Below are 13,375 nucleotides of genomic sequence, written 5' to 3' on the forward strand. Positions count from 1 at the left end.
ACCAGCTGCAGCACGGTGCTCTTGCCGCAACCCGAGGAGCCCACCAGTGCCACGCACTCTCCCGCCTTCACATGTAGCGAAAATCCTTGCAGAATCTGTATAATACATTGTGCATTGTAATTCGTTTGTTAAAAAATTGGGACGCTTAGTAGATAGGGGAAATATCCATTTACTTTGCGTCCCCTCTTGTGATGATTAAAGAAAGGCAACACATCTGCTAATGCGGATCTCTATGGCCGTCGGTCGTCGTCGGTCGGACCGCTTGCTGGTTTGAATTTTTTATAGTTTCAAGTGACTCATATGACATATTATATGACAGATGATACGAGTACAATAGTTACTTTATAAAATGATAAGGTTGACCTTGACGTCCGGTCGCGCGGGGTAGCTGAAGTGCACGCTTTCGAGCCGGATGTCGCCGGCGAGGCTGGCGGGCTGCGCGCCGCCGGCGGCCAGGCAGTCGATGGCCGGCCGCCGCTCCAGCAGCGCGAACACGCTGGCCGCCGCGCCGCGCGCCGCCGCGAACACCTCCGCCAGCGGCGCGCAAAACGTCACCGACTGCGTCGCCATGTACACGTTCATCAGAATCTGCAAAACGCGTGAGTGCATTCTCTTATTAGTCGCTTCGCCATCGATTGCTAACTATAACCTGCAAAACTATTATTATTGTTCGATAAATATAAATTGATGATAAATGATTGAATGATGATTTATCGAAGTATTGCAATAGTAACGCTTGTTAATTTGCGATCAATTTTAGTTACATTTATTCAAAAATCTTATTACAAAAATTAAGGTTTTGTACCTATACAATTAAAAACGTTACTTGTTGTTTTTCTCTGTATGTCATGTAAACCTATAATTAGGACAAATTATCTGCATGCTATTTATTGCATTATGTATAAAAAATGTTCTGTTGATCTATCTCAAAAAACAAATCAATTGTTATAATACTGTTCGCGACGGATGGATTGTGTGAAAGAGGATAGGCTTAAGAAAGGAGTGGATTCAGATATGACGGCTGATACAGAGGTATAGAAGAGCAGCACATACTGTGCCGACCCTCCGTAAGGGATAAGGGCAAGTGGATGATGAATACTGTACGCAACGGCGCAGACGCTGAGAGGTAGTTGCGTGTCCCTCACTCACAGATTGTTTGTACAAAATGCTTAGTCGGGAAAAAGATGAATTGTGCGCTGTTTACACCGTACACTTTGTGTAAAATGTTTGGAAATGAGTAGATTACTACTAAGTTAATACTTTTGGCTACAGGTTGAAAAAAGGGGCGAACGTAAGCTTTGAACTTTCAAATTTCACGCAGACGAAGTCGCGGTCTACAGCTAGTATATAATATACAATACTTAAGTAAATATAGAAGTGGACTCACACTGAACAAGACGCCGATGACGTACTTCCTGTGCTCGGCGGGAGTGTCGAGGTCCGCCAGCACCAGGCGCGTGCCGTACGCCAGGCAGATGCCGTCCATGCCGTACGTGAGCAGCCAGTGCACGCCGGTGCCCACGCCCGTCAGCAGCCCGCGCCGCCGGCCCGCGCGCTCCGCCGGCGTCAGCAGCGCCAAGTACCTGTCTCGCTCCACTTCAATTATTAACATTCAACAAAAATAAATTTTGCTCGTCTACGTAATTTCGCAACAGTTGTGTTCGAACTAACAACTGTAGCCAAGTGTAGAATGTGTATGTGCTCTTACAATATTGCACAATCAGCAAAATGTGAAGTCTTTGAAAATTTCATGATTGCAATATTTAAATTTAATTTAAAAGATCAGATTTCTTAATAGTCTGTATCTTGTGTAGCAGCCAATATCAAAAGCAAAAACTGCGACGGTAGCAAGAAATTCATAAGTCTAGGAACAATGTACGAGTACGAGTAGTTAATTAGAACATAGTAATCAGAACAGACAGATTTAATAAAACAAGATTGGTAAATAAAAAGGACTCAGGCTTGGTCAGGTGTTTAAGAGAAATAAGTATAATCATCCGTTTTTAACCAGCATTACGTGGTTTTATTTACCAGCGGCAAGTCCAAACATTGACAGACTAGCGTTTGTGTTCTTTTATCATAGAATTTATCTGAGATTAAGGAATCATGTTATTTCAATCGTAACCAGGCCGTTGTCTAACAAATGTAAATACGCATTTTCCGAAGGCATGTCCTACCTGTCGCTCTCGATTCGCTCGCCGGCGAAAGCGATGACGGTGCGAACCGACTTGAGCACCTCCTCGGCGTGCTTGCCGGCGCGACTGTAGGAGGCCATCTCCCGCGCCAGCGAACGCGTTTGGTACTGCAATCACACAACGCATCCTTGTCGACTGCTTCATTATGTGCTACTATGTGTACGAGGAGGTGAGTTCAGTTTGCGATTCGTAATTAGAAGAAATATTTTATTAGTGACTAACTATTATTGAACCACAGTGTTCTCGTGTGAAGCGGCGGGGTCTTTGTGTGTCGTGTTTGAGAGTAAATGTGTGAATGTGAATGGAGCAGCAATAAGTCGCCAAGAATGGATACTTACGTTAGATAAGATGACGGAGGCGGCGACAGCGAATGGGATGACGGTGATGCAGGCCAACGTGAGCTGCCAGCCGGCGCTCAGCGACTGGCAGATACAGAGCACGCTGGTGCCTACCAGGTTGGCGATCACGCCCAGCTTGTCGCCCATGCCCTCCTTCAGCTTCATCAGGTTCCTCATTAAATAAACATTCTTCTTTAATCAAAGTGTATTACTCTATGATCTGCTCTAGGCTCTAAAACTTTAAAAATAAAGGCCACATACATAGTACATGCAATTTTCAACAGACTTTAAAAAGTAGCAGGTTCTCAATTTGTTTGTATGTTTTTTTCATTATTTTTCGTTATTTCATAACTCCGCCCCTGGTCATACAGTTTTAGATTCTTTTTCACACGATTTCGATTTCACACAGATTTTCATATAGTTTTATAAGTTGCCACGTGGTCTCATTTTTTAAAATGACAACCTAAAAAATAGTTTTTGAGTTAGTTAACAATACGAACAAGTCTGTTAAAAACAGGACAATTTTGTTTTCTTGGCTTGCGTACACCAAACTATCGAATCTACATAATTTTTTTTTTCAACAAATGATTATTCTTTTTAAATAATATCTTTACATTGAAATAAATGGAACAAAGTTATTTGCATGCATAGTTAATTCGGATAAAATGTTTAGAAGGTTCGGATTAAGCAACGCACTCGGACATCTTGGAGGCCAGGTTGAAGTCGGTGTCGAGGTCGAACCACGCCATGTCCTGCCGCATCACCGCCTCCAGGAAGAGCATTCGTATTCTTGTTATCTACAGTACAAACGAGAAAAGAAACATTTTGTTTTATCTGTCTTCGGGTATGTAAAGTCAATGGCACTAATATTAATGTTTCTACCTGCCTAGCGGAGCTCCAGGCGAGCAGCGCGATGGAGGCGTTGCACAGCACCAGGGAGATGATGATTGCCACGAAGCAACCGATGCAGCTCGCGCGCGCGTCTTCCTCCAGAGCGGCCATGTTCTCCTCGTACGATGCGTTAACCCTGCAGATAGGTGAGGTGAGTGTCGCTACACTGCTAATCTGCTGGACTGCTAGACTGCTGGACTCCACTCATTTTATGTCTTCTTATCATCCCCGCGCGTCTCTGCCGCAGATCGTATTGATAACATTTCGAAGATCTAGACAGGCGATGAGGAATCGTCGCTACCTCACTTTTTTACTTAAACGAAGTCAGATGAATGCATTCTAGCTGAAGATGCCCAGACGATTTGAGAAGAAATAGATAAAAATAAAGGCAGAAGAAATAATGATAATCCGTATAAAAGTATAATCCTGCATCCTGAGTGCGCTGATGGACAGATGGGACTCGGCGACGCTGGCTCGTTGGACACACTTACATGTAGGCGAGTGTAATCAATTGTGAGTTTGTTGTAATTTATATTAATTATGTTAATTTTCTACTAACACTAGTTTGTAAGTTTACACTAACACCTTATGGATCCTTGATATCTGAATTAAATGGTTATTATTATTATCATAATATTTGATCGATTGTAATATTGCTCTCACACAAATAAGAGTGTGTCCATGTTTTACAGTATTTTTAGTCCCTTTCCCTTCCTACGATTTTCTTATACGGATAGAATGGGAAGGAAAAGTTGATTTGACGGTGGAGGAGACGCATACGAAGGGGAAATATCCTCTTTATGTGCGTCTCCCTCTCCGTTGATTAAGGTAGGCAACGCTTATGCAATCGCGGATGTCTATGGACAGCGCTTGCTTCGCTATCTCGGCGAATTCAGGTGGCCTGGCTAGTTCGTTTGCCACCTTAATATATAAAAAAGAGTAATAATCACAGTAGAACGATATACTTATACTTACAGTCTTCTGCCGCCGCCAAATAATGTAGTTAAAGGCAAGTAGGCGGAGAGCTGGTGCTGGTTGGCGGTGCGGTCCACGAAAGCCGTGGTGAGCTCGCCGAACTGCGCCAGGTTGTAGCACAGGCCGCCGCCGCTCAGCAGGCCCAGCAGCACGCCCACCGCGGTCGCCAGCAGCTCGTACCATCGTCCGTACTTGTACTGCGCCGGCACTCAAAAGCGCTCAGTCTCGCTGGCCTTAGTGCCCGGCAAGCGCGCGGCGAGCCGAGCCATGCCCTACCGTGCCATGTCGTTCTGTGGTGTGGCGTCCACAGCCAACCAGTACTCAAAACTGGCACTCCGTTATTTTCATTGTTCACTAAGTTATCATCATTTCTTTTTGAAGTACAAATTCCTACTACACTTTAGGCGTTTGGCGTACTTAAACATGTTTACATACATTTACTTAATTATTTTTCAAGGAAATGTTTTATGTGTAAGCTTACGCTATAAGGCATATATTATGTGGACAATCGAGGGCGTTTATTGCGATAAAATATTGACTCTCACAGTGCAATGTTTTACACATTGCACTGTGAGTGCACACTCGACACAGCAACATGTACACAAATGTATAGACAGCGCCAAGGGTAGTACTCAAGGTGGTAAAAGAAGTGAGAGAGGGCAATCGCCCGCTAGAAACTTCAATAATGTAAATACTCGTAGATATGAATGCTCCTACGAAACAATGGAAACTGCCAAACATTCATGTCGATTGGTGTGCAAGTTCCCCTGAACTAAGCCCGTGTAATCTGCGGGTCCTGGCCTCGATCACTCCATGTATAAAAACACATTATTCTACGATTTTCGTATTTCATAACATTTATATGAATCCAATGTATGTACAAGCTACGCACATATCAGCGAAGAAATCATGGATATGTATGAAGTCAACCAATTCGCACTGCCCCAGCGTGATTGACAATGGACAAGTCCGTCCGGGGGACGTAGTTATAGTGAGCTGATGATTATTACAATAATATAATGAAATTTGCATTTGACAACTTACAATTTCAAAGTATGAGACGGTGTCCTCTGTCCCCCGCGACCTGCAATAAAGTGTTTGTTGCTATAAGTAGGCCTGGGCCAGGGGCGGGCGGTGTGCGGTGCGCGGTGCGCGGTGTCAAGTTATCCCATACAGATATACGATTATTACATATAATCTTTGCGACTTGTTTGCGGGCGACAGGCGGCCGCGGTGCTGTATATGTATGTATGTCGTCACGTTACGACACATTAGTTAATTATGTGCAGTAAAGAGTACGAGCGCGGATTAGCGGCCGCCATAAAATTTGATCCATAATCCTACGTTAGTATTGAGCAATATTCTCCGCAATATTTTTTTTTGTTTCCCGTGGAGCCCTAGTAGCCCCTGCTACTATTGCTGAAGCAGCAACTATGGTACCTAGGAAGATGTTTTCTTGCTATACATATGATATGCCGGACCGGGATATCAGGCGTTAGGTTAGAGCGTAATGGACGAACTGCCAAAGGTCGGGTCGTTTCATTTTTTTTCTTTAACTTTGTATACATGTTTTTTTTTGTTAGCTAATTTTGTCTCATACATATTCAGTGACTTTTAAATTTTGTGTAATTATTTCTTATGAGTACCTTTGTATCAAAATGTTTTAATAATTTAACTGCAATATATAATATATAATGTGGATGTTTTGATGTTTCACTTGACTTGTTTAATTTTTCTATTTTTTTTTGTGTTTATGTGTTTATCATAATGATGTTTCTTGTAATGTCCTAATTGTTTTTTATGTTGTATGTATTTTGTGTTTTTTTAAAGGGAGAGATAATGTCGTGTTTATGAGGGTATCTTAATATAATGTACCGTCAGTTGAGGAATAATAAATCAGTCCAGTGCCAACCGCCGCGCCGCGCCGTTTCATTCACACCCCTACATTACAAAATATGTACAACATACGCAAATATTTCATTTCGTTACAAATAACCTGTATCTAAATGTACATATGTACTACTAACTACCATTAACTTAACTACTATTTCCTGACTTACAATTAAATAACTTTATAACTAAGTTTTATGCATTTCACTATTTTTTTTGTTTCTTTAATACAATGTGTTAGTCTGGCATTTGTGCATCCATTAGCTTTGGCAGCTAAGTCCATCACTTCTTCGCAGTAAGCTAAGAATGGTGTCCTAATTAGTTCTGCATGACCTTCTGAATGCTGCGCCGTGTAGTTTATCAGTGGTCAAGCCCCCTTTAACATCTTCACACGAATGGGCCGGTTCGCCCCCAGCAATACCACCTTCACACAGAAGACAAACGTGAAGTGGAAAAAATTCCGCGTTTCGTCTGATGAATGTGGTGCCGGACACTCGACTTTTTTTACCTTTTCCTTCCCATGTGATTGGAAGGGAACGTGAATTTAACCGTGGAGGAGACGCATAGGAGGGGGAAAAATTCTCTTCATGTGCGTCTTCTCCGTCATCTCTTAAGGGTACGCAACACATCCGCTATTACGAATGTCTATGGATAGCGGTCGCATCGCCATATTGGCGGATTCAAGTGGCGGCTTGTTTCCTGCCTCACAATATAAAAAAGCGTCAATTTTGTGATCGCAGTCGTCACATTATTTACTAAACCTGGGGCAGATTATAAGTATATGGTATATATAAAACATCCCCGCACATAAATAGCTCAAAATACGAAGCTTGGTTAGATGATAAGTGGGAACTCTGCCCTCGGGAGCATGAACGGTGTAAACACCGCACGATTCATGTTTTTCCCGACTAAGCATTTTGTACTATTATAAGGCACGCGACGAACACACTAAACGTGCAGGTATACTTAGAATCACCACAGCGTTCGTGTGTGCTCACCACCTCACATCGCCATAGTTATAAGAATAAACAACAACATTCTCTTTTAACTATGTTGTTATATTTCGTATGTACGGCGACACCGTACATATGGCATACTATCTCCTCGCTTGTCCGGTCGGCTTATTGCTATTGTTGTCGTAAAAGTCTTACTACAAAAATTTTATATACATACTACATTATAAACAGTTCGTTTATCGCATTTAGTTGTAAAAACTTTATTTCATTAAAAAAAAAAACCATTCCATTACTTTTACGAAAAAACATTTCTACCCATGGACTTAAGAGTACCCCTACTTATATATTCACATTTCTACGTCGTTTTACTTCTGATGCAAATCAAATTCAATTGTATGGAAAATTAAGGAATAGTTAAGAATAATGCTTGCTTGTGTACGTTTTAATTTTACTCAACTTATTTATAATTGTGTACTTACTTCTTTTTTAGTCCCATTTTGGGATAGTGGGAAGTGTGACGGTGGCACGTGCTACTAGGACAGCACCGTCTCAACGAAAGGCTCCAAGCTATGCGGCTCTCAGCGGCACTGGCAAGCGCGCGGGTACATGGGCGCGGTGAGGAGCGCGCGTGGCTCGAGGCTGCACGCTTGGGCTCACGGATGAGCTGCAGGCGACAGAGCCGTTTGTCTGCCGCACGCGCTTTATATACTGCCACAAACATATTGACATGATTAAGAACTTTATTTGACTTTTGCAGAATTAATTGGGATTAATACGACAAAACAGTCTTATCTCGCTACATTTGTCGTTTATGACTTCAGCAAGAAATGTCAAGTACTAGTAACCTGTCCGGTTATTCTTTTTATGATAGAAAAGTGCAGACGTGTAGCGGTGTACACCTCCCTGAATCTGTATTATATCGTATTCCGGTCCAGAAATAGAAATTAAAATTAGCACTGCATTATAAGTGTACCTGTCCATGCACTCTGGAATGTGCTGTAAGGGTTTCCATTTGTAAACCAGCGTTGCCTTCGATCTCTGTACTGGAATAATGTAAACCGGGCTACCTAACCGTTTACAGATTCGTCGCCTTCCTTTTATTGACGGAAATCAGAAGGTGGATATAATTGTAATTCACCCGTCTATAGTATGGCGGCGGTGTAGCATCAGCGAGCGGGCGAGCGGGTGAGGGGGCTCAGAATGACATCGGGAACACTCAAATTATCTATTTATAGGAAGGAGTAGGGAGATCCTTGCGAGCTTGCAAGAACAAGGATCTTTTATGTTATAAGAAGACGGCGACGCATGGTGCCGCTATACCTTTCAGAAAATGTACCATAGTTGTTATTGGTGATCGAAACTGTATGCATACTATATGATCGTCTGGTGTTTCCTTTATTACGCATACTGTAAATGTTTTCGTTCGTTTCCTTTCACACGACTTTGTCGAACTCCTGTCGGAATCGATGTGCACTCAAGGCTTTGTTGTGTGAGTCCTCGTAACAAAAGTGTGGCTAATGATGACGACAGTGTCAGCGCGGACGCGCGTGCGCCTCGCTACGAGTAAAAGCGATTAGAGGAGATTAACAGCGAGCGGGCTCGCGTCTTCCTGGTCGAGATTAAAGAAGCGCACATCATGCTGTAACGAAATCTACTTGAACTCGTTTGTATTTACTATAGCGAATTCGTTGATTGAGGGCGATGACGTGTCCGGCCTCCGTCGGAGACTTCACCCTACTTACGACATACAAGAGACGACACAAAACGGCTTCTTGGTATTTTCTACCTGTCGTCTTTTGCTTCTTTATCGACGTAGATAGCGTCAAAGCCATGGTATGCTTTAAAATAAAATAAAGTCTTCTTTACATCTTATGTTTTCTTCCATTTTGTACAAAATAACCTTAACAATAACACCGTTTTTCCATGTATCCACGCTCGGCACTACCAATATGGGCGTCGTGTCGTCGAGCCTATGCAACACACTATTATTGACATCTGACTACTGTCCGATTATGAACATAAGAAGTAGAATTCCTACATTTTAAAACCATGCCATAAATATTTAAATAATGTATTGGATCACAATTACAAAGTTTATATTGTTATATTATTTTAAATAAAGATAAATGGTTTTATAGTTTTTAATATCTGTATAACATTATAGCAGCTTTCTTTTGGCGGTTTTATGCCGCCATTTCGTTCCCCTAACATACGAGTATAGTCGCGGAGCAGCGCAGCAACGGGGCGCGTGCATCTTTATTCCTTTACTTTTAAAAGTTAAAGCACATCTTTCTAAACCTAATTTAACAATGTTTTTATATTTATGATAACATTTAACAACAAACATTTAAAAATCAATTAAAACTAATTCATGACTAGAATTAATTTAAATAACAAAGTAAAAAGAAATAAAACACTAGAATATAGTGAACATATAAAATACAATATAATTAAAATGTAAATTCAGTTAAAACAGTAAATTAAAAAGTAAAAATACATTCAAAATAATAAAAAAATTACACCCTATTCCTTCCGATTACTGCGAGGGCCGTCTACTTACAAAATTCCAAAATTGTCTCACTTTTTCCATTTTTCCAACTAGCTGTTGCCTACGACTTCGTCCGTGTAAAGATTAATAGCTCAAAATTTACTTTCGCCCCTTCTTTAAACGTACATATCACCTCAAGTACTAACTTAGTAGTAATCTACGTAAAAACAAATCTACTGATGCAAGATTTTTCATGCAAGACTCACCATGACCACGACCATTAAGTATTTAGGAGAATTAAAACTAATCACACACTATTTCATTCCTTTATTAAAAACGTACATTAAATTACAACCTCTGTCTTAGCATCTAACTATAATATACTACTACTTCTACTATTTTAATAGTGGCGGAGCGCGCTTTCATATCTTCGCACTGCAGTTCGGCCAGCCCGGTGAAATACCACGGCCACACTGAAGACAGGCATGAAGTGGAAGCAATTCTGCGTTTCGTTCAATGAGTGCGCTGCCCTAGTTTCAGTCCCCTTCCTTTCCCACCTTTTTTAAGAGGAAAGAATGGGAAGGAAAAGTGGATCTGACGGTAAAGGAGACGCATATGAAGGGCAAATCTCCTTTGTATGTGCGTCTCCTTCTCAGTCGATTAAGGTTAGGCATGGCATTTGCAATTGCGGATGTCTATGGGTAGTGGTCCCTTTGCCATTTCGGCGGTTTCAGGTGGCCGCTTGCTCGTTTGCCACCTTATAATATATGTATATAAAAAAACTAATAAAAAAATTAAACAACATTTTGTTCCTTCAATGAGTTCTTAGTTAGAGAAAGACGTATAGTTAAGTATAAAATAAACAATAAAACGCACTAAATAAATTCCATGTTAATAAAAAAACGAAGGTGAATCAATTAAAGCATACGTAAAAAACAGAACTTGAGCGCTCAGCAAACACTACAATGAAACTTAAAAAACTCTAAAGACGGGAAGGGTTTCTTCGCCGACATTTGCCCTTTTAAAAATGAGTATTGTGTATTGAATTTACCACCACACTCACAACTTCTTCATTGATACTGTAAACATTGGACAGTTCCAAATGGAAAAATTCAATTGATTTTCTTCGTGTACGCTTTGATTTTGTTCCGCATGAGCGAGAGCGCGCGGCGCAGCGCGAGCGCGGCGGCGGCCAGCAGCAGCGCCAGCGCCGCCGCCGCGTCCAGGTACAGCTTCTGGTAGACGGGCAGCGCCAGCGCGGGCGAGCGCAGGTGCGGCGCGCCGCGCGTGCCCGCCACGTGCGCCGCCCAGTGCGCCACCTCCGCGCGCGCCGGCGCCACGCGCTCGTGGTACATGCGCGACAGCTCGCGCGCGCGCTCCGCGTACCTGCCACCACACCACCACTGTACTCCTACTGCCACTTACCTTTTACTGTTTGCTTTCTAATTATACAAATAACACTTTTTGCGTATCTCTTAATACAGATTTTCACGAAAGTTTGATAGAATCTTAATAAAATTGATATTGAAAAATAGAAATGATAGAATCAAACTTTCGTGAAAATCTGTCCAGATTTTTAAGCAAACATAGGTTGGAGGTGAATGGATAAAAATAAAATAAAACACTTTCGTTACCACATAAAAATACAAGAATCTTATTAAAGTTGAAGTATTCTTAAACTTCTCTAAATCTTATTAAACTCTCTCTTCTAAATCTTATTAAACTCTTGAAGTATTTTACTGTATACACGATACCAAAACCAACTTTAAAATAAAAAAATAATGAATAGAATTACTAATTACCACTTACTTTTAACAGGAATAAATAAAATGAATCGATTTTCGACTTTTTGACCTTTAGAAGCAATGTGATACTTTGTTGTTTTTTTTACATCGAATTGACATCTGAGCGTATGTTATGAATGGAATAGACGATTGACGTCAGTCGTCTCATGACAACTCCGGTCGCGTTTTAGTCGCTCGAAAATGGTCATAATTTTATTTTATTATTATTAGCTCAATGGTTAAATATTTTCGCGTCAATTTTTTTCAGGTTATTTTATAACAAGTAGAATCGTTTAAAAAAAGAAAAAAAAACATGCATATTCCCTATTGTCGTTCTTATCATAAGGTCTAGCAACACCTATAATGAAATGGCCGGACTGGTGCAATCGCCCGTGCTAAACAGTCTTAACATTTGTACACTTAGCGTACATGACGATCCGATAGCAACTAAGACTCTACCCTGATCTGAACCCGTTAAGTTCTGCTGCAAAGCTTCCAATGCTCCAGCGTCGATCCCAGGGTCTAATAAACTCACCTAGTGTTAGTTAGCATCTCCCGTATGGTGTTCTCCAAATCCTCGGCTATATTAAGAGACATATCAACTCTCAAACCGAATCCTTTATGGATGGCTGTTTGTACTGTTATGAACGAGTCTTTACAGGCTGAAAATGCTAGATCATCAATACCCCCCATCCTTCCAATATTATATAAAAAGGCAACGCGCATGCCGCAACAGAGCAGTACGTTAGCCATTAGCAGTAAGTTTATACCTTTGTATTTCTTATAATTAAAATTAGCAGTAGAAAGTGTGTTTTTTCTTTTTTTAAAAAGGACCCACGAACCGCCATCCTAACAAATTTGGTGTCAGAAGTGGGATCCCAGGAAAAATCGCTGAGTACTGGGATCTATTAGGTGTAGGCGTCGCGAACTCGTTCCACTCGTCTGCACCATATATTTGTTGGTTCCGTGGTAGAAAGTCCTTTTTAAAGTAGTCGACGGTAAGCCTTAGGCTGATTGTAAGCCTAAGCCCGCACTGCTGTCCTACGTGATCGACGTTAAGCCTCCGCTATTGAGCGTGAGCCCGCATCACCCCAACACCCGCTACTGCTGGACCGGTCGACGATCAGTCTCCAGATTCGTCTGTGAGCCCGCACCACCCAAGCCTTTCATCAGGTATCACAAAGGTTAACTCTGCTACCTACTATCCACCATCACGCCACGTGTTCGGGGCGCACCACGTGTAAGAAGCAGACGACGTGCTGTAATACGACTTGCTGAGTCGCCAGGCGTCGCCACGCGTGTCTTCGAGAATGTTCGTGAGCGCTGCCCTCACACCGTTACTAATGTGAGTTTTCATTTTTTTTTTGTGTGAAAGTGAAATTAAATCTAGTGAAACATCAAATGTGAAAATTCCCAATTTTTCGACGTTTCTTATAATTTTACATTTTTTCTTAACTTTACAATTTTATATAAATCTATAATTTGCAAATTTACATAATTGAGCATGTTTTTAATTCTCTGATGTTCTGTAGTGCTTTAATATCTAATGTCTTTAAAACATGAAAATTTAGAGGAAGTTCATCTTTATCGAGTTCAGAATATTCAGAGGACAGCCCTGTAAAAACTAAAGTTAAAATGTCATCTATAACTCTGTCTGTCCTTACAAAATTTATTAAGCCCTATAGCGGAGATCGGGAATTACTCCCCGCGTTTCTGACCAATTGCGAAAATGCGATTGCTTGGTGTTGGTGGTGTATCAATTTGTAATCGCAGTTATAATATATGGTTAGGCGATGTTAACGTGTTTCTAATATGGATTTTACATTGATAAACCATAGACAAACCGAGCTCAAAGAAG

General features: G+C 41.3%; 2 protein-coding genes across 2 annotated transcripts in view; both read right to left on the minus strand.

Annotated features, from left to right (window-relative positions):
- The window catches only part of LOC106109877 (multidrug resistance protein homolog 49-like), a 17,955-nt gene extending 8,648 nt beyond the window's left edge, over window positions 1–9,307 (minus strand). The window contains exons 1-10 of the mRNA XM_013291516.1: window positions 7,725–9,307; window positions 5,444–5,483; window positions 4,400–4,596; window positions 3,416–3,560; window positions 3,230–3,330; window positions 2,534–2,705; window positions 2,178–2,302; window positions 1,388–1,583; window positions 364–588; window positions 3–95 (exon numbers count right to left, since the gene is read on the minus strand). Of these exons, the coding sequence (XP_013146970.1) occupies window positions 3–95; window positions 364–588; window positions 1,388–1,583; window positions 2,178–2,302; window positions 2,534–2,705; window positions 3,230–3,330; window positions 3,416–3,560; window positions 4,400–4,596; window positions 5,444–5,483; window positions 7,725–7,966 (1,536 nt within the window). The 5' untranslated portion in view covers window positions 7,967–9,307. The remainder of the gene's footprint in view (window positions 1–2; window positions 96–363; window positions 589–1,387; window positions 1,584–2,177; window positions 2,303–2,533; window positions 2,706–3,229; window positions 3,331–3,415; window positions 3,561–4,399; window positions 4,597–5,443; window positions 5,484–7,724) is intronic.
- A 1,239-nt stretch (window positions 9,308–10,546) lies between these two features.
- On the minus strand, window positions 10,547–12,155 carry LOC106109889 (UDP-glucuronosyltransferase 2A3-like). The gene is made up of 2 exons (XM_013291533.1): window positions 12,053–12,155; window positions 10,547–11,119 (listed from the first exon to the last, which is right to left on the minus strand). The coding sequence occupies exons 1-2, from the start codon at window positions 12,112–12,114 to the stop codon at window positions 10,846–10,848; spliced, it is 336 nt and encodes a 111-aa protein (XP_013146987.1). The 5' UTR covers window positions 12,115–12,155; the 3' UTR covers window positions 10,547–10,845.
- Window positions 12,156–13,375: the final 1,220 nt, after the last annotated feature.

Source organism: Papilio polytes, unplaced genomic scaffold (genome assembly GCF_000836215.1).
Source record: "Papilio polytes unplaced genomic scaffold, Ppol_1.0 DF821044.1, whole genome shotgun sequence".
Taxonomy (NCBI): Eukaryota; Metazoa; Arthropoda; class Insecta; order Lepidoptera; family Papilionidae; genus Papilio; species Papilio polytes.

Excerpts from the sequence above, each read along its gene's own strand:
- LOC106109889 (XM_013291533.1), bottom strand. The coding sequence starts at position 12,114 with ATGTCTCTTAATATAGCCGAGGATTTGGAGAACACCATACGGGAGATG. Across the intron at positions 11,120-12,052 it reads GAGATGCTAACTAACACTAG|GTACGCGGAGCGCGCGCGCG; the intron begins GTGAGTTTATTA and ends GTGTGGTGGCAG.